Genomic DNA, 20668 nt, shown 5'->3' on the forward strand with positions numbered 1-20668 from the left:
GGATTAAATACGTTCTATCGTGGGTCTGAAGAAACTCCCCAGGCCTCCACAAACAAGCTTACTGAGAGTCTGAAGGAACGCCCCAAACCTCCGTGATTTAGCAGGAGACAAGACAAGGGTAATCACCCCAGCACCTGGACCCACTTAGAGTAAGTAAATTTGCTGAGGTTCCAGAGGAAGTCTTCAGGACTCAGACCTTAGTTATAGATTAAAAGAAGTTAATCACTTATGTCTTTAGATGAATGCACACTTACACATAGACATATAGCTTAGAAGGTAGGCTGGGCACAGTGGCTCACGCCTGTAATGCCAGCACTTTGGGAGGCCAAGGTGGGTAGATCATCTGAGGTCAGGAGTTCAAGACCAGCCTGGCCAACATGGTGAAACCCTGTCTGTCCTAAAAGTACAAAATTAGCCAGGTGTAGAGATGGGTGCCTGTAATCCCAGCTACTCAGGAGGCTGAGGCAGGAGAATCGCTTGAACCTGGAAGGCAGAGGTTGCAGTGAGCTGAGATCGCGCCACTGCACTCTATCTAGCCCAGATGACAAGAGAGAGACTCTATCTCAAAAAAAAAAAAAAAAAAAAAAAAAAGAAGGTATATAAGTTCTGGAAAACTTTGTAATTTTGAGTTGGTCTGGCGATAATTTCCGGACCTTCTCCCTGTTAGCAGTTGCAGAAATAAAAACTTTCTTCCCACTTTGGGAGGCTAAGGCAGGTGGATCATGAGGTCACGAGATCAAGACCATCCTGGCAAACACGGTGAAACCCCGTCTCTACTAAAAATACAAAAAAATTAGCCGGGCATGGTGGCAGATGCCTGTAGTCCCAGCTACTCGGGAGGCTGGGGAAGGAGAATGGCATGAACCCGGGGAGTGGAGCTTGCAGTGAGCAGAGATTGCGCCATTGCACTTCAGCCTGGGCAACAGAGGGAGACTCCATCTCAAAAAAAAAAAAAAAAAAAACCAACTCTCTTTCTCCCCAGTTCATCTGCATCTCATTATCGGGCCACAAGAAATAGCAGCCCAACCCTCACTTTGGTCTGGGAAATGATCTACACATTTGATAAAATGACAGACCTATACACATATATTGTACCAATGTCAAATCCCTAGGTTTTACATGATACTGTAGTTATGCAAGGCATCACCATTGGGGGACACTGGGTGAATGGTACACGGGATCTCTCTATATTATCTTGCAACTTTCTGTGAATTTTTCATTATTTCAAAATAAAAAGTAAAAAAATATAATGCAAAATAAAGACATCTTGGCTGGGCATGGTGGCCCACACTGTAATCCCAGCACTTTGGGAAGCTGCAGCTAAGGAGTTCCAGACCAGCCTGGCCAACATGGTGAAACCCAGTCTCACCCTGTTTCACAAAAGGTGAAACCTTTTGTATTTTGTAAAAATACAAAAATTAGCTGGGTGTGGTGGCGCTGCACCTGTAGTCCCAGCTGCTTGGGAGGCTGAGGCAGAAGAATCACTTGAACCTGGGAGGTGGAGGTTGCAGTGTGCCTAGATCATGCCACTGCACTCCAGCCTGGGCAACAGAGCAAGACTCCGTCTCAAAAAATAAATAAATGAAATAAAGACTTCTTCAGAAAAAAAAAAAAGATGATATAGCATATGGGCCTTCCTGTGCATCTCTGTCCACCTCCAGGGCCTGCTGTCTGGTTGCTGTTGAGGGTGCACTGGGGAAATGAGCAGCGCCCTCCCCAGAGAAGGGCTTCATCCAGTTGGAGAAGGTGCAAGGAGAACAACCTTCCTTCCCCGCTCCCTCCAGCTCTCCTCCTCTGCTTCTCCCAGAATGCACATTTGAGTACACACGCGCCAGATGGAGATCAGTGATAAATAAGGCGGCACCTCCTTGTTGGGAGAGACAGGGGCTAATAGGGTGGAACAAGTGCTGTGAGACCTCATGACAATGGTGCTGGCCCAGCCGGTGAACCTGAAAGGCTTCCAGGATGGCAAGGATCTTGAATTGGGTCTAGAAAGATGAGTGGGAACCAGTGAGGCAAAGTGCAGCTTGTGCTGAGGCCTGCAGGTGAGGGTTGGCAGGCAGGGCTGGGGCTGGCTTGAAGCTGAATATGCAGGGAGAGGGAGGGGCAGAAATAGGAGGGAGCTGGGCCGAGGATGGGGCTGGGGATGGGCGTGTGGGAGGAAGGGCTGTGTACTAATCTAAGATATTAGGAATTTATCTTAAAATCTCCTTGGGGAGGCAGTGAAGGGCAGGAGAGTTGCATGGTCAGATGGACATTTTAGAAAAATCTCCTCTGAGCAGAGGAGAGGGTGAGTTGGAGGCGGAAGGCCAGGGTCCAAGCAAGAGAGCAATGCAGGCAAGAGGTGGGGAGGCCTAAAGGAGGGCAGGCTACGGGCATAAGCACAGCTCAGGAAGATAGTGTTGGAGGGAGGTGTAGATGCATGCAGCTCTAATGGGGAGTGCATTACAGAGCACCATGGGAGCTAAGTGCCCCAGCCAGGCCCCCTCCAAGAATCCTGGAACCCAGCTCCCTCCAGGCTGCCAAAATGACCCCACCTGGACCCTGGGGCAGGGTGGACCTAGGCCTGGGCTGCCTCATAACTCTCCAAGATGCGCCGCCAAGAGCAGGCTCACTGCTTGAGAATGCCTTAGTTCCTGCAGATGGCCTGCATGAGGGCCAGCCTTTTAGAATGGTAAGTCACAGTGTTGGCTGCAGGGACCGCCCCACCCCGAGGCAGATTCAGCTGCAGTGAGTGAGGCCCCGGAGAGGTCTCACACAAGGCAATTGCTTTCCTCCAAAGATGCTAAGTTTGTGGGCCAATTTTAGATGTCTACCCTTGCTCAGGGTGCTCTCCTACTTGAAGGAATTTTGGCAACAGGCAGCACTTTATTCTGTTAATGATGATCATCTGTCTCCTTCCAGACTGTGGGCTGTATGTGGGCAGGGACTTAATGGATTCTCTTTTGTGCATGTCCCCAGTGTCCAGGCTTGCTCAGGGCTCAGTGAATGCTGACTGGGGAGATTTTACTGCCTAGGAGGCAGAATTCACATCAAACAGCTGTTTTTGCATTTAGAGGCAGCCTGCACTAGGTCCTAACTAGACTGCAAAAAACACCTTCATCTTTGAGTTTACAGTGGGGTTTGCATAAATGATCATATGTAAATATAGCTATACACAGAATAGTATTTGGAATGCTAGCCAACAAGTGGTCTCCCCTCCACGTTTCCTGTTACCTCTACCCTCCTTGTTCAAGCCAATGAGCTCTCTGCCTTCACGGCCTCAACGAATGGATCAAAATCTTGGCTTTTGACTTCTAAAAGCCCAGCCCGGTTTATAAACCAGCAGACTGGGGGCAATGCCGGATGAGTTATCTCAGAGGAAGGTTTCCTCCTGCCTGACCAGAACAGCATCCTGAGGGCAGGATGTTTAAGAATCAGAGAGGAAGTGAAGAAAACGTGGATGTTTCTAGGTTCCCAGGAGAGACCCTAGACCCAGGACCAATCCCCAGGGGTGGGGAGAGGGCGACAGAAATCCCAGCCAAGATTAGGAGAATCTGAGAGCAGAGAAGGCCTTGCCTGGAGCTGACCCCAGCAGTCCTACAGAAGGCAGGAGAAACATCTGCCCCAGTCTGGGCAGTAGGCTTCAGGAAGTCTCAAAGTGTTGTCCCTGACCCCAACCTGGAAGGAGAAGCAAAATGACTCCTTATGTGTGTCTGCCACCTACCTGAGACACCCACCAGAGTTGAGCGTCCTAAGGCCTGAGGGATGTAGACTGTTTCCCCATGCCCCGAAACAGGCCTGGGGTGTAGCTGTACAGGTGACACAGGAGCTTGAGGGAGGGCTGAGGAGGGAAGGAGCACCCCAACATGCCACGCCTGGAGTATCAGCAGGGGAACAGACAGGAGGACCAGCGCTTTCTAAGAATGGGGGGGGGGGGGACAGAAGTGACCTAGGGTGAAAGAAGGACTTGAAACACAAGAGTCAAGGAAGTCAAGTGTTTCTTGCACAGCCAGGATTGTGGGTGGAGATGCATATATTTTCAGGCATTTTTTATTTAAGCCAGCATTGTTGTGTTGTGGGAGAGAACCCATTGAATTGAGCATTGTCAGATGTTTACTTAGAATGAACAAAAACGATGATTATGTTCTGTGTCCTCTTCTGTAAAATCTAAAATGCGAGCAACATGATTTCACTGCAAGAGTGACGTGGACCACCTGCGCCCTGGTGAATGTTCATCTCTGTCTGTCCTGCCACGCTGCCACCCGAGGTCTTGCCAATCAGGCTCACTGGGTCCTGCGCTTCCTCCCTTGCCCAGAACACAATAATGAGGTGGTGGGTAGATAGAAGCCAGCTTTGGAAGCAATACAGGTAAGCAGGGAAAAAGTGAGTTAAATATGTCCAGTGACTTATAAAACCCTAAGATCACACCCATGCCAAATGTCAGTAACAGAGATGAGGTGACAGGGCAGGACATAAGCAAAAAGACAGATAAGTAGGTGACTTTGGAGGATGAGTCCCCGGCTCCAGGTGGGCCCCACCCTGCGTGCTGAGACTCTTCCCTGAGATTGAGTGGACCACGTCCATACATTTATTGGGTGCCTGATCTGTGGCTAGCTTCAGGGAGGGCACTGGGGGTCAGAGCTAAGCAGACCCAGCCCTGCCTCCAGGAGCCACAGTTGGAAGCCGCGGTTCTCAGCATCACATCTACTGAAAGGCAGCCCACATTCTGTACAAGGAGTTGTCACTTCTCAACGTGGCCTCTGAGCAGGAGGTGATTTCATAACCTCCTCCTCCCCCAACTCCGATCCTCACCAGGCAAAGGGAATCCCAGTGGATGCACCTCGTTCACTGCCAGAGTTAAGAATTGGGTCCCAGGGCACCTTTCCCCCACTATTGCAGAATGACTGTTTTGGAGGGGTGCTGGGTGTGTGAGAAAGGCAAGCGCAGGACCTCGGGGGAGGATAGACGAGGGCCACTTAGCCCCACCTGAGAGGAGTCAAAGAGAACTCCCTGGAGGAGGTGAAACCTGTGCATGTCTGTAAAGGTGAGGCAGGTTGCCAAGTTGCCTGGTGAGGAAATCGGGGAGGAGAGTTGGGGAAGTCAGATACGTATGCCCATGTCTTTAGGAAGGATACATGCAAAGCCCCGCAGGTGTTGGGGGGCTGTCTGGGCAAGGCTGAGGTGGCCATGTCGGCTCTGGAGTTGGGGAGCCCATCTCCATCCAGGTATTTATTTGTGGTCACAGGGACACTCATGAGATAAAACAGCAGCTGGGCCCACGATCAGATTTCAGATATGTATGATGAACTGGGGTAGGAGGTGGCGCAGGAGGAAAAAAGAAAAGCAAAAATTCATCATGACCGAAGGAGGACCCTACTATAAGGGACAGTGGCTTTGGGTAGAGCTCCAGTTGCTCCCACTCCCACCAGCATTGGGTGTTGTCAGCCTTTTAAATGTAACCATTTTTGTGAGTGTATGGCGTTAACTCATTGTGGTTTCAATTTGGATTTCCCTAAAGATTCATAAAGACTCATCTTCTCCCATGCTTACTGCCATTTGTATATCTGCTGTAGTGAAGGGTCTTTTCAAATCATTTGCCTTTAAAAAAAAAAAAAGATTGCTTTCCTTATTGAGTTATGACAATTCTTAATTTGTTCTTGGATACAAGTCCTTCGTTAGATATCTGTACCGTGAAAAGTTTTATCTGAGTGGATTACCTCTTCATTTTCGTAATGGTGTCTTTGGAAGAGCAGGCTTTAAAAATTTTGAAGTCTCGGCTGGGCGCAGTGGCTCTCGCCTGTAATCCCAGCACTTTGAGAGGGCGAGGCGGGCGGATCACAAGGTCAGGAGATCAAGACCGTCCTGGCTAACACAGTGAAACCCCGTCTCTACTAAAAAACCCCGTCTCTACTAAAAATACAAAAAATTAGCGGGGCATGGTGGCGGGCGCCTGTAGTCCCAGCTACTCGGGAGGCTGAGGCAGGAGAATGGCGTGAACCTGGGAGGCAGAGCTTGCAGTGAGCCAAGATCGCGCCACTGCACTCCAGCCTGGGTGACAGAGCAAGACTCCGTCTCAAAAAAAAAAGAAAAAAAAATTTTGAAGTCTCATTTATCAATTTTTAACGGTAGCTTAATATTCAAAATACAATTGACCTTTGGTCAGTGCGGTGGTTGGGGGCACTGACCCCTCACACAGCTGAAAATCTGTGCATGACTTTTGGCCCCCACAAAACTTAACTACTAATAGCCTACCTTTCATCAGAAGCCTTGCTGATAACATAAACAGTTGATTAATGCACATTCTGTATATGTATTATATACTGTATTACACTAGAGTCAGCTAAAGGAAAGAGAACGTTATAAGAAAATTGTAGGGAACAGAACATATATTTACTATTCATTCAGTGGACATGGATCATCATAAAGGTCTTCATGCTGAGTAGGCTGAGGAGGAAAAGGAGGAGGAGAGGTTTGTTTCGCTGTCTCAGGAGTGGTAGAGGCAGAAGGAAATTCACATATATGTGGATCCATGCTGGTCAAACTCATGTTGTTCAAGGATCAACTGTATGGATAAACCAAATTTTAAAATAAGCAAATTTAACAATCCATGCCTGGACATTTAGATTGTGTCCAACTTTTCACTATTTCACTTGTTGTGAGGACATCACTGCACTAGTGACTATATTCTAAGGATAGAATCTCAGATGCATATGTTTGTCAGGCTTTGGTTAGACACCTGAAATTGCCCTCCTAAAGTGCACCTAGTAACTTGTAAATGAAGCCCAGTTTCAAGGAACCGGTCAGTCATCTTAGTAGCTTCATAGCTTGTGGGTGTGTTGATAAACAAACGAGACTTTAGAAATGCTTAAACACGGAGATGTGCAATCTTATCTCAGCACTCTATTTAGAAAGCAGTTTTTAAATAGATAATTAGGGTAAATTTCCAGTGAGTATTTCTGAAGTCTGGAATCTTCTACAGGAACTAAGCAGTGATTTATTAAAGAAGGAGTGCTGGGCAAAGGGCTGTTTGCTTTTCTGCACCTTTATTTGACCACCTGGAGAGCCAACAGAGGTCTGCCCCCTGTGTCTCACCAGCAATGCGGGCACATACTAGATTAACTAAGGGACTAAGAGCCACTATGTCATAACAGCAACTATGCTTTACCAAGCTCAATCAGCCCTTACCAGGGACTGCCTGGTACCCCTAATCCTCATCAGCAGCCTTTCCTGGTGAGTATGAAGGCCCCACTTAAAAGAAGCAGGCAGTGGCTGGCCCAGGGCCACAGTACTCATACTGATGGAGCCAGGGCCTTTGCCCTAAAGCCTGTGTTGTCGTCATCAGCATCTCAGTCTACTACCTTTTAGCCACAACATAGACCACGCAGGGGTTAAGGTTTAAAGACATGCAGGACAAACACAAGCAAGCTGATTTTCTTCTTCTTTTTTTTTTTTTGAGATGGAGTCTTGCTCTCTCTCCCAGGCTGGAATGTAGTGGTGCGATCTCAGCTCACTACAACCTCTGCCTTCTGGGTTTAAGTGATTCTTCTGCCTCAGCCACCCAAGTAGCTAGGATTACAGGTGCACACCACCACACCCAGCTAATTTTTATATTTTTAATAGAGACTGGGTTTGACCATGTTGGCCAGCCAGGCTAGTCTTGAACTCCTGATGTTAGGTGATCCACCCTCCTCAGCCTCCCGGAGTGCTGGGGATTACAGGCATGAGCCACCGTGCCTGGCTAAGCCGATCATCTTGAAAAAGATTTTGCTTTTGGAGACTTTACTTGCTGGTGGCAAAAGGAAGTAACTCATTGCTGGAGGCCTTGCTAATATCCTGGAGTTAGTTGGGGGATCCACTCACTGGCTCACTCCACAGGCCTCTCCTACACGGCCTGGTGAAATTGGATCTAAACATCTGGGTCCCTTAGAAGCCCAGGGACAGGGCCTTCCAGATGGTTCTGTGGGGAGTTGTCTCTTTGTCTCTGCAAGGATCGACTCAAGGAAAGCTGGTCAGGCTGGGGAGTCTGCACAAGCCTCAGTGTTCGGTGCCAACCCGAGCACAGTGTACCATATCCTTAGCCTCTTTGCCAACCTTCATTCTGAACTCCTACCCCTTCACCCAGCTACTTATACATCCATTTGCCCAGGACAGTTCTGGCTTACACCTGCTACCCAGGTGTAATTATTTTTTCCCCTTTTGCTCAAAATTGTCCCAGTTTGGACACTCCATATTAATACAGATGGGTCAGGTGCAGGCACTCAGGAGAGACTAGCTTGATGATACCTATAGCATAACAAATGCATTGGAGTTGGCTCTCTGAAGGTCTTTATTAAGATAATGGTATATTGGCTGGGTGCAGTGGCTCATGCTTATAATCCCAGTACTCTGGGAGGCCAAGGCAAGCAGATCATCTGTGGTCAGGAGTTTGAGAACAACCTGGTCAACATGGTGAAACCCCATCTTTACTTAAAATACAAAAATTAGCCGGGCATGGTGGTGGGAGCCTGAGGTGGGAGAATCACTTGAACCCGGGAGGCAGAGGTTGCAGTGAGCTGGGTTAGCACCACTGCACTGCAGCCTGGGTGACTCCATCTCAAAAAAACCAAACCAAACCAAAACAACAACAACAAAAAGATAATGGTATGTTAGTCATAACACTTCTTGCAAGTGGCCTCAAATTGGCTTTAGCAAGGAAAAAATGTATTGGTTCCTATGGCTGATAGTTGGTGGTGGGAGTGGGCAGGATTTGGGCGTCACTGGGACCAGGTTCTTAAGAAATGTCATTAATTCCATTTCTCTCTGTCCCTGTTTCTCCATCTCTTCACTCATCTTGACCTCAACTTCTAGGCAGGTCTTTCATGTAGTGGGCAAGCTGGCATCTGGTAGCTCTAGACTCACATCCTCCCAACTCTGTGAGTCTAGAAGAAAAGGGAACTTATGGGTCCTACGAGTATAGAGCATCCCAGGAAAGCTCTTCTTGAGCTTTTCCCAAGAGAGCCCAAACTGCATGTGCTCATCCTCAAGCCTGGGCTATGTGCACATCACAGTGGAAGAGACAAGGCTCATCAAAGCACACCCACCAATGAAGGAGCTCCAAAGAAAAGCAGGACAATGAGCAGGGCACACCACAGTTATAGCATCTGCTACCCACTATAGGTAGCCACCATCTACAGGGTCACTTCTGATACTCCAGGGGCTGTAAATATAGTGTTCATTATTTCCACAATAACCTAAAGAGGTTAATTTACCCCCACATTATAGATGAGGCTTGAACAGCTTAAGTAACATATCCAAGGATGGAAAAGTGGTAAATGGAGTAGCTGATTACTTTTCTTTTGTTCTTTTTTTTGCAAGACAGGGTCTGGCTCTGACACCCATGCTGGAGTGCAGTCGTGCAATCTTGGCTCACTGCAGCTTCTTGGGCTCAAGTAATCCTCACACCTCAGCCTCCCAAAATGCTGGGATTACAGGCATGAGCCACTGCACCCAGCCAAGGAGCTGATTTCTGAACCCAGGTCTATCTGCCCTTTCCAAAATATCATGGAACTTGAGAGTGGTGGCATTTTACATGTGAGAAAGATAGAGGACAGTTTGAGTCAGGGAGCCCTTCCTGAACACCACACTTATGCTGCCCTGAAATAACTGGTGCTGCCTTAGAATCTTCTGCATCCTGAGCAAGACAGCTCCCTCCCTGTCTCTGTAAGAGGTGAAGTCTGCTGTCTCAGGAGGGAGGTACAAAGCTGGTCTGTTCAAGACACCACAGATGACCAAATGCTAACTGATCTCAGTACGGGACCCACCAGCTGAGTGCCTTCAGGTAAGCCCACTTTTTCCAAGTTTCCATCTATAAAAGGTCAGCAAAAGTTCTATCAAATGCAGGATTATTATGATAGCCAAAATAGTATAAACAAAAATTGCTTTGTAAGATAGAATGATGATGAGGATAGTAATATTGCTAGCTCAGAGCCTCTTAATCAATCCTTGAGTTGGAGAAGAAAATGGGGCAGCTGATCTTTTCTCTCCAAGGGATAGGAGGACTGTCCTTTGCTTGCCTCTGTTCTTCATGGTTTTAAAAAAATCATTTCCCAAACGACAATGAGATATCATTACATACCTATTAGAATGGCCAAAGTCCGGAACACCAAATGCTTTCAAGGATTTGGATGGAGCAACAGGTACTTTCATTCATTGCTGGTGAGAATGCAAAATAGTCCAGCCACTTTGAAAGACAATTTGACAGTTCCTTACAGAACTAAACACACTTTTACCATACGATGCAGCCATGATGCTTCTTGATATTTACCCAAAGGAGTCAAACACTTATGTCCACACAAAAACCTGCACATGGATATTTATAGCAGCTTTATTCATAATAGCCTGAACTTAGAAGCAACCAAGATGTTCTGCAATAGGTGAGTGGGTAAACAAAGTGTGGCGCATCCAGAAAATGGAACATTACTCAGTGCCAAAGGAAACGATCAAGCCATGAAGAGACATGGAGGAAACTTAGATGCATATTGCTAAGTGAAAGAAGACAGTCTGAAAAGGGTACAAACTGGTCCCAATGATATGGCATTCTAGAAAAGGCTAAACTGTGGAGACAGGAAAAAGATCAGTGGTTGCCAGGGGCTGGGGGATGGAGGGAGGGATGAACAGGCAGAGCACAGAGGATTCTTAGGGCAGTGAAACTATTCTATATGGTACTCTAATAGTAGACATGTACCATGGTACACTTGCCCAGACCCATAGAACGTACAAGCCAAGAGTGAGTTCTCACATAAACGATGAACTATGGCGGATAATTATGCATCAACGGAGGTGCCTCAGTTGTAACAAATGTCCCACTGTGCTGTGGATGTTAATAGTGAGGGGGGTTGTGCATGCGTGGGGCAAAGGTTATGGGAAATCTCTGTGCCTTCTGCTCACTTTTGGTCTGAACCTAAAAGTGTTCTAAAAGCCTGGCCAACATGGTGAAAACCCATCTCTACTAAAAATACAAAAATGAGCTGGGTATGGTGGTGGGCGCCTGTAATCCCAGGTACTCGGGGGGCTGAGGCAGGAGAATCACTTGAACCTGAGAGGCAGAGGTTGCAGTGAGCTGAGATTGAGCCATTGCACTCCAGCCTGGGGTACAAGAGCGAGACTTCGTCTCAAAAATAAATAAATAAATAAATAAATAAAAATAAAGTCTATTTAAAACAAATAAGCAAACAAACACAGAAACATGGCTTCATCAACCCTCACCGTTTAGATGCACAGCACACACCCTCTGCCTGTGTGCTTTATCTTTCTATTTTGCCACACTGAGGTTTCCCAACTATTGCCCCAGGGGACATTGTCCTCGTTTCAATTTGTATTTTTAATAGCACTTCTTTCTGAAGACAAAAAGAGTACATGTACAAAGTATGGAAAATAAAAAGAAAAAGAAGTAGGAGAAAAAAAACCCACCCCGAATGGCTCCACCCGGAGACATCAGTCACGTTTTGGATAGTGGCCGGCACGATCCTGTTTATATGAAACTGTATTATTCTGTTAACATCACATTTCCCTATCATGAGAAACTTCAAGAACATATTCTTTTAGTAAACATTTCATATATGGCCATACCATAGTTGAGTTAGTCATTCGGCATTCAGGTGGTAATATTTAGATGTGTTCAGTTTTGCATTATTATAAATAACGTGATGAACATCTGTGTGGTGAAAGCTTTGCCAAATTTTTGAATTATATCGTAGACTTGGAATTATAAGGTGGAAGAATATGGATATTTTGGTTATCCTTATTCTATTACAAGATTGCTTTCTAGAAATTCTGTTATCTGTTTACACTCTCAGAAGTAGAATGTGAGAGTTTCTGTCTCTATGGTTTTATTAAGTAACATAATTTAAAAAATAATTTGTTGATTTGACGAAAATGAAAACAGAAATGGTATTTCATTGATTTAATGAACCTTTCTTTTTTTCTGGTAAGTATGACTTTCAAAAACCTATTTATTAATTATTTGAATATACAATTTTATAAATTGTCCACTGTATATTGGGGTATTAATGTTTTTCTTATGAATTTGTAAGAGTTCTATTTTATTGCCAAAAAAATTCTCCCTAGTTTCTTACAGTTTAGTTTTTATGTCAAACTTATTTTCACAATGGGAATAACTCTTTTCCTGGTAGTTAAAATAACGGGCTGTCATGGTAAAAAAAAAAAAAAAAAGTACTATAGAAAATTATACGAAAAAAGTAAAAATCTACATTCTACCCCTTGAACTTGTACTAACATTTTTAGATCATTTCCTCCCAAACTTTTATCCTATGTTTTTATGGTATTTTCTGAAGTTTAAGAATTTTAATTTTTATGTACCTCAAAGCAAGCATTTTAAAATTTCAATATATTCTCCAGTGCTTTTGTGTTTAGAAATGTCTTTCTAATCTAGCGATCTGATAAAGAATCGTCTCTAAAAAAACAGAGCTGTGATTCTTTTTTTTTTTTGAGATGGAGTTTTGCTCTCGTTGCCCAGGCTGGAGTGCAATGGTTCGACCTCGGCTCACCGCAACCTCTGCTTCCCGGGTTCAAGCGATTCTCCTGCCTCAGCCTTCCGAGTAGCTGGGCTTACAGGCATGCACCACAACGCCCGGCTAATTTTGTATTTTTAGTAAAGACAGGGTTTCTCCATGTTGGTTAGGCTGGTCTCGAACTTCCAACCTCAAGTGATCCGCCTGCCTTGGCCTCCCAAAGTGTTGGGATTATAGGCAAGGCATTATGTCATATTATAGAATATTTAGGAAATTAAGGGGGAAAGAAGACAGCCTTAATGCCTGGACCCTACACATCTTGCTTCCTTTATGCATTGTTCTTTCAAGACATTGATCATGAGCTTTTAATTTATTTTAATTTATTTTTATATGATTGTAAGTACAATTTCCTATCTTTTCCTTTCCTTCATAATTATGCCCTAAGCATTATTTTCTTGTTGCTACAGAGTCTCGGTAATGGTTGTTTTAAATGATTGCCAGTGGCCCCTCCTGTGGCTGTGCTGTCACAGCTGACCCCATCCCTCTAATGAACACTTCTGTTGCTTCCAATTTTTCTGTCAAGCGATATTTAGAAACACCAGAGTCCAGTGAAGCAGAATCTCCCACTGTTCCCTGGGGGCTGACTGTAATGCAATTTGACTTTGCTCATTTCCTCCTTTCCTCAGAGGAGTGTTGGAAGAAATCGCTTTTAGAGAATGGTTAGAAAAACGACCAACAGAAAATGAGGAGGAAGGAGATCATGAGCTGAAAGCATGTTGAGCTTTTAGGAGGAAGCTGCTTTAGAAGCCCAGACTGTGTAGGTTTTGCTTTTGTGACTCACGAATCGGGCATGAGTTTATAATAATTTTGACAGATGCTTTTCACTCATGCAGCGCTTGGTGCTTTTGAGGGCTTTGGCGCAGGAAGTCTTGATGCAGAATCTCTGCTTATCATTTGCTGTCTGTGTGACCTACATCAGCGGCGCCTCAGTCTGTCTTCCTGCAGAATAAGAATACAGTCAGCCGTCTATATCTGTGGGTTGGGCATCCATGGATCCAACCAACTGTGGATTGAAAATATTTGGAAAAATACAATAAAAAGTAAGACTACAACAATAAAATAATATAAATAAAAAACAAGACAGGGCGCGGTGGCTCACATCTATAATCCCGGCACTTTGGGAGGCCGAGGCGGGCAGATCACGAGGTCAGGAGATGGAGACCATCTTGGCCAACATGGTGAAACTCCGTCTCTACTAAAAATACAAAAATTAGCTGAGCATGGTGGCACGTGCCTGTAGTCCCAGCTGCTCAGGAGGCTGACGGAGGAGAATCACTTGAACCCGGGAGGCGGAGGTTGCAGTGAGCCCATATCGCGCCACCGCACTCTAGACTGGCGACAGAGCGAGACTCTGTCTAAAAAAAAAAAAAAAAAAAAAAACAGCGTTAACAACTATTTGCATAGTATTTAAATTGTATTAGCTATTACAAGAATCTAGAGATAATTTTAAGTATTTTGGAGGATTTGTGTAGGCTCTATGCAGATACTGTGTCAATTCACATGAGGGACTTGAGCATTCCTGGATTTTAGTATCCACGGATGTGCTGGAACCAGTCCCCAGTGGGATACCAAGGGATATCATGATAACAGGCCCGGAAGAAGACAGATGAACACACTGGGCCATGGGGCAGCACTGAGCGGTGGTGGAAGAACCCCGAGTGGCCGGAGAAAGAGCAGGAGGGCCTTCCAGGGAAGAGGGAATGGCCTGTGTGAACTCAGGCTGAACTCATTCCTGGGACTCGGTTTCTCTGTTTGTACAAAGGTTCTCTGTTTGTACAAAGCCTCTCAGGGACCTCTGGCCCTGGCCAGCTCTGCTCCTCTGACCGCTGCGGGTCCTGCAGGCCCTGGCCCTGGCTCCTGTGTGTGCACCAGGCACGTCTAGGCCTCTTCAGCGGGACCAATCTCTCTGCTCAACTCAATCAATAGTTCTTGAGAAATTTCCAGGGGCAGCAAAGTGCTGCTGAATGGGGGTGGGTATCAGCAGACTTAATACGTATTTATTAACTTAAAAGAAGTGTCATTGGTCTATTGGCAAAGCTGGTTAGCAATAATCTTATCTTCTCCAGGAATAATGATCATTAATCATTCCTTCCTGCCGGGTGTAGGAGACAACCCGGCGTATGGTGGTGGAGCACCTGGGAGATAGAGGCAGAGATCTCGTTCCCTGATCCCGGCGCCGTGGTTGTAAAGTAGGAACAGTAATAGCACCTACCTCTAGGGCCACGGAGACCGAATGAAATAATGCCTGTCAAGTCACTTAGTACACAGTAAGCACTCAGTAATGCTAGGTTGTTGTTGTTATAATAAGTTTTTAGCGAACGGGAAGACCAAGCACCGGTTGGTACTGCGCTAGGCGCGGAAGGCAAAGATGTGGAGACGTCCCGGAGGCGCCCAGGGGATCCGGGCGAAAACCCGAGCGCCGAAGGCTGGGAGGAGGCGGAGCGTCGGGAACCGGGTGGGAGGTGAGCCCCGGAAAAGGAGGGGGCTCCCGGCGCGCTCTCCCTGTAGCCGCAGCTCCAAGGCCGCACCCCCTTCGCCGCACTTTCTCTTTGATTTCGAAAGCACTCCTCTTCTCCACCTAGTCTCCTTTCCTGGGTTGCCGGAGGTTACTGCTTGCGGGGAAGACCAAGACGCCAGGCCCGCGGATTAGTCCCCGCCCCGGGGCGGTGTCGCTGGAGCGTCAGGGGAGTCCCGCTCGCCGCAGCCCCAGCGCCGCGCGCGCCCCTCCCTCCTCGCGGACCTGGCAGTGCCGGCGCCCAGAGTGGCCCTTTAAAAGGCAGCTTATTGTCCGGAGGGGGCTGGCGGGGGGCGCCGACCGCGGCCTGAGGCCCGGCCCCTCCCCTCTCCCTCCCTCTGTCCCCGCGTCGCTCGCTGGCTCGCTCGCCCGTCCGGCGCACGCTCCGCCTCCGTCAGTTGGCTCCGCTGTCGGGTGCGCGGCGTGGAGCGGCAGCGGGTCTGGACGCGCGGCCGGGGCTGGGGGCTGGGAGCGCGGCGCGCAATATCTCCCCGCGCGAGATCGGCCCCTGCCACCAGGCGAGGCCTGCGCCGCGATGGCAGAAATGGGCAGTAAGGGGGTGACGGCGGGAAAGATCGCCAGCAACGTGCAGAAGAAGCTCACCCGCGCGCAGGAGAAGGTGAGCGAGCCGGAGCCACAGCCGCCGCGGAGTCCCGGCCACCTGTCCCCCTATCCTCCGACCCCGGGGCCTGGTCCTCCGCCAGGATCTGGTGCTGTTACCTCTAGAGGAGCGCTTTCGAGGGGCTTCGAGGTCCCCAGGCTGCGTCCCCCGGTGCTCTGGGTGCCCTCTTAGATTTGCGTCCTCTGTCTCCCCACACCCGGCCGCGGCAGAAAAGGGCCCCGCTTTGCACCTTCGTGACTCGGCTGCACAGCAGTGGCCGGCCCTGCTTCAGGCTCTTCTCAGGTGCGCGCTCCAGGCTAACCCGCTTTGGAGGCCAAGGGCCGGGAGGCTGGGAGGCCAGGTGGTGACCCTCAGCTCTCCAGGCCCATGCAGGCAACCCAGGCGGGGCCGGCGCTCGGGGCGAGAAGGAGTATGTCCCTCTGCCCCCCTGGGCCACTATTGCCCCGGACTCCGAAGGCTGCTTCTCGAACCGGCACCCGCAGTTCCTTCCTTCCCACTGCTTCTCCACTTTCGTTCTCCGCGGACCGAAGGAGGGATTGGGTTTCCTTTCCCGAGAGGTTCCTGCGGCCTGGAAGCTCCCGCCCAGCCCGGTCCCACCGGGAGCCGGAGCCAGCCCCGCAAGGAGGTGCCCTCGCCCCAGCAGGGGCTTAGCGTTTCCGGCGGCCGAGGAGCGGGTGGCGGGACTGGCTTTGGGAGCCCACGGCCGGGTGGGGAGCTGGCCTGGAGGAGGGGCGTGGAAGGCGCCACAGGAATCCCGACCCCTCCTCGCGGAGAGCTGGAGTAGGGGATGGAACCGGGGCCTCCCAGGGTGCCCAGAGCGTGCAGGAAATGCAGGGATTGAGGGGCGGGGGTCTGCACCCGGTCAGCTGTCTATCCCAAGCCACCTCTGGTTTATTGAATTGGATCACGCCAGCTGCTGACGCCACTTCCCCTGCCGACTCCAACTCTGAAATCTGAGATTGCAGAATCTGTGTTTCTGCCAGGGTGGCCCCCCAGTGCCCCGCGGCCAGGCCTGCCCCCTCTCCCACCCGCTGCGCGGCCGCCGGGTGGAGGCGCAGGGACAGGCCGGCCTTCCCCTGCCAGGCCTGGTGTCTGTTTATAAACAATGACTTTTGCTTCTGAGACCTGCGGGCTCCCTAAGGATGCAACCACGTGATTGCTGGGGGAGGGGGCAGAGGGGGGCGCCTAGAGCTTCCCCATACCTCCCTCAGAGGCCTACTGCTCATCCCTGTGTTTCCTGGCTAAGGAGGTGGGTGGGTGTGCATTGAAGGAAGGGCCCTCAGCCAAGCTCCAGATTTGCCCAGACCCAGCTCCCCAACCCCCGACCCCGGGGGGGGGGGGGGAGGAGGAGAAGGAGGAGGAGGAGGAGGGGGGAGGGATTAAAGCCCCAGGAATAGCTGGCTGGGGGCTGGGAAGACTTCAGGTTGTGGGGTGGGGTGGTGGCAGCACAGATGCAGTCACCCCTGCTCCAGGCTGCCATGACTGGGTAATCCATCTGGGTGCCTGGAGCAGGCAGCCCTGGGCCAGAGCCTGCTTCCTTACCTAAAGGTCCTGGGAGATGAATGGGAAGCGAGGTTAGCTGAGATGCGTTCCCTGCCCCCATCCCACTGGTGTCCCACCCCTTCCTGGCTCCCCAAGGCTCTTGGTGTGTCCCCTTTGCCCTGGTTGTCTTTTCTCTGCAGCAGCATCTTTGATGTCATTCTCGGGGCAGTAGGCATGGGCTGTGTCCCCTCCAAGGAGGTGGTGATGTATCACTGAGCTCCTGAGCCACCATCCCTCTCTCTTGAGCGCCTGTTCCGTGGCCACGGGCAGTTGGCTGACAGCTGGTCAGCTATGCATGTTGGTCTTGGCCAACAGCTGACCTTGCCCATGCCGGGCTTCCTGGGACTGGAGTTTAGTGTTCCAGATGCTCTCTGCCAGCCGGAGACTAGTTACGGACCCTCCCCGCATCAGAAACCAAGGCAGCATGACCATCACGACAGGCATCCAGGCCAGGTCTCTGAAAGTAGCCTTCCCCTCCCTTTGGGATGAAGGCCCTGCTCCCAGGAAGCCCCATGCCTCAACCCATAGCAGCCTCTGGTGTGTGCCTTCCTGTAGAGTCTGTGCCATCACTGGAGGGTCATCCTCAGTGTCTTTTGTTGGTGATCCGTGCCGCATCTAACTCCCACTGTCAATGAAACTGGAATCCTAGTCTTACAGGCAGCCCCACCACTATACCTACCTTGCCTTGGTGAAATCAATGGGTAATGGGGCAATTACAGTTTCCCTGTGGCCACAGGAAGGTGTTTCCTGAGCAAGGATGGCAGGAGCTGTGCTGGGAGGCTGGGCAAGTTCTGGCGTCCTGGTGTAGGAAGAAGGGCCTGTATCTTGCATCCACCCTTCTCCCCCCAGCCTTCCCACATCCACTTCCAGCCCAAACATCCAGACTGTGAGGGTGACAGTGTGGTCAAGGGCAGCCTGCACTCTTGTACCGTGGGCCCTAGGGTCCCCAAGCCAGCTCTTTTTTGATTGTTGTTACCTGTTGACCCTCCTGCCTCCACCACTGGTCTGGCTGCTCCCTGAGGGCAGGGCAGGGCAGGGCACATCCAGGTGTGTGCATTGAGGATGTTACCTGGCCCCAGTCGGTGCTTAGTGAATGTGTTTGAACAAGGGATTTGGGCCCGACGCAGGCTGATGGTGGATTGATTTGTGTTGTTTGTTCTCTGCCATCACTCATTCATCAAATCCTGCCTGGACACAGGCCCGGTGCCTCCTGGGCTGAGCCCCACCCCGATGCTGTCTCAGGCAGGGTGCATGTGGCTCTGGCCTGTCTGGAGCTTTTTCTTGAAGGTCCCATGGCCTGTGGCCTTGGTGTGAGGAGGGTATGAGAATAAATTGGAAGGGTTGCCAGGGCCTGCCAGCATGGCACCATTGCTCCTGGCCCCCTGGCCACTGCCCCCGGAATGCCTGGGGTGCACTGTGTGTGCTGGGAGCTTGAGCCTGTGGGCTCTGTGAGGTCATCTTCCCATTGCGTTTGGCTTGTCGAACCCTCTATAAATGATTGTGTCCATTTTTGGGCCTCAGAAGGGTGGCTAGGCAAAGCCAATGTAGGGTGGAGCCTGGGTCAGATGACGGGGAGGATTAGAGGTTGGCAGGCTGGGCCCCTCGCGGGATGGGGCGCCTGGGGAGAAGGACAGCTGAAGGGGTGGGGATCTGGCCTGCTGGCCCCTGAAGGCCCACAGCTTGGGAGTCCTCATGGAGCCGGCCTGACGGAGCTGGGCCTTGCTCTGGCCGCGCTGGGCTGACAGCACAGGAGGAAGGCTCTGGCAGGGTGGGAGTGTGCATGCTGTCCCTCCCTCCCGGCAGGTCTTGAGCATGCTGGAGGGGTGCAGGCTGGACAGTGGGGAGGGCCAGCTGGGCGGAGGGAGGGCCCAGGGTTGTCAGTGCACAGCACAGCGCTGACATGCCGAGAAGAGGCTCGCTAAAGGAAGGTGCAGTGGTGGCGATTCCTAGAGCCTTGATGCATGGCCATGAATTGCACTATGCTCAGCTGCGTGGTCAAGGTCTCCTCACGCAGTAGCCACCTTAGCCGCCTCCGGAGGAGCCAGGCCTGTACACCAAGCCTTATCTTTGCAGCAACCTTAGAGGCAGCACTGCTACACCGGAGAGTGGGTGCATGGTCCCTGTAATAGAAAGGACAATGGGGGCATAGGCAGGCCCAGCCACCTGCCCAAGTCACCTAGGCCCTCAGTGACGGCACTGGGAGCCCACCCAGAGGCCCTGGTCTCCTCACCTTGGCCACTGACTTTGCAGGGGTCCCACCCCCTTCCCAGGCCCTAGCACAAAGTTGCCCCCCTCTACCCACATTTCCATCTCTGTCCATCTTGGAGCCCATCTCTGTCCTTCTGTCCTTGAATGTCTGAGGTTCTTCCCTGCCGGCTGCTGTCTTGTCTTTTTCTCTGTCTCTGTCTGTACCTCCCTGCTCTGGGCCTCTTCCCTCTGAACTTGCCCAGGCTCTTCCTGTATCTCTCTACTCTCAGCTTCCCCTGGACCCGAGTTACTTATGTAGATGGTTCATCTCACCCTGCAGGGAAGGCTTCTGAGCTGGGCATCTTCTGTGGGTGGGCCCAGGTGTGTGGGGGTTCTTGGGTGTTCGGTAAAGGCATGTGGCGTGGGAGGTTGGAAGCATGGCTTCTAGACTTCCCCAATCCCCCAGGGGCCCTGGATGGCCGGAGTACAGCCTTCTGGCTCATACAGGGACCAAGCCAGGCCCAGGCTACTTGTCCAGGGAGACAGAGAAAGGGAGCTTGGTAGGCTGCATGGGGCATGGGGAAGGAGAAGGCATTCCAGGAGGTGCAGGCATGGTCCAAGGTGTGGAGAGAGGGGTGAGGACATTGAAGATGCTAGCTCTCTGAAGAGAAGGGGTGCCTGGGTGGTAGATTCCCTCCAGATTTCATGAAGTTGTGAAGGCCAGGAAGATCTATGGATCCCAAGGATTCTCGGAGAAGCTGAGGCTTGAACTCTCTGCACCTTCTTCAAGATCACCACATCGGGGCTCCCTTCTTACTGGCATCTGACCAGGTCCTTGCCCCTGGACTCAGCGTCTGGCCCAGCTGGTCCCTTATGAGCTGCGTGACTGTCCCTGAGTCCTACCCTTGGAGGTAGGCCCTCTGTCCTCATATCTCTGTAAGGAACAGCAGAGAGTGCACAGGCTCTGGGTTTCCCTGACGTGCTGCGGACCCTTACTGAGCCCTGTTTCTTCATGTATCAAATAGGGGATAAGAACGGTTCCTCTTCACACAGTGTTGTGGAAAGTAAAGCCCTAGGCACGTGCTTGGGGCATAGCAAGTGTTGGTTGAATGCCAGCTCTGTGGCAGAGCGGCACCTTGAGCCCACATGGGGCACCCTCTTCCTGCATGGCCCCACTTCCTAACCCCTGTCCCCAGAGTGTCCATTACAGGCCTCTATAGACAGCTAATCCCTCCTGAGCCTGGAGCTGAT

At 50.4% G+C, this 20668-nt stretch overlaps 1 protein-coding gene and 1 long non-coding RNA gene across 23 annotated transcripts in view; one reads left to right on the forward strand and one right to left on the reverse strand.

The window, feature by feature from the left end:
* Positions 1–10325: 10325 nt before the first annotated feature.
* Positions 10326–15089, reverse strand: LOC134735597 (uncharacterized). Its single transcript, XR_010118835.1, has 2 exons — positions 14764–15089; positions 10326–13906 (listed from the first exon to the last, which is right to left on the reverse strand). It is a non-coding gene; the product is annotated as an uncharacterized lncRNA (long non-coding RNA).
* A 149-nt stretch (positions 15090–15238) lies between these two features.
* The window catches only part of BIN1 (bridging integrator 1), a 58875-nt gene continuing 53445 nt past the window's right edge, over positions 15239–20668 (forward strand). For 15 of the 22 annotated variants that reach the window (XM_063631278.1, XM_055261494.2, XM_063631280.1 and 12 more), the window contains exon 1: positions 15388–15685. In XM_063631278.1, the coding sequence (XP_063487348.1) occupies positions 15602–15685 (84 nt within the window). In that variant the 5' untranslated portion in view covers positions 15388–15601. Of the gene's footprint in view, positions 15686–20668 lie in introns of all 22 variants that reach the window. The other 7 variants (XM_063631279.1, XM_055261496.2, XM_063631282.1 and 4 more) reach the window with 5 other exon arrangements.

This window comes from Symphalangus syndactylus, chromosome 22, assembly GCF_028878055.3.
Source record: "Symphalangus syndactylus isolate Jambi chromosome 22, NHGRI_mSymSyn1-v2.1_pri, whole genome shotgun sequence".
Classification (NCBI taxonomy): Eukaryota; Metazoa; Chordata; class Mammalia; order Primates; family Hylobatidae; genus Symphalangus; species Symphalangus syndactylus.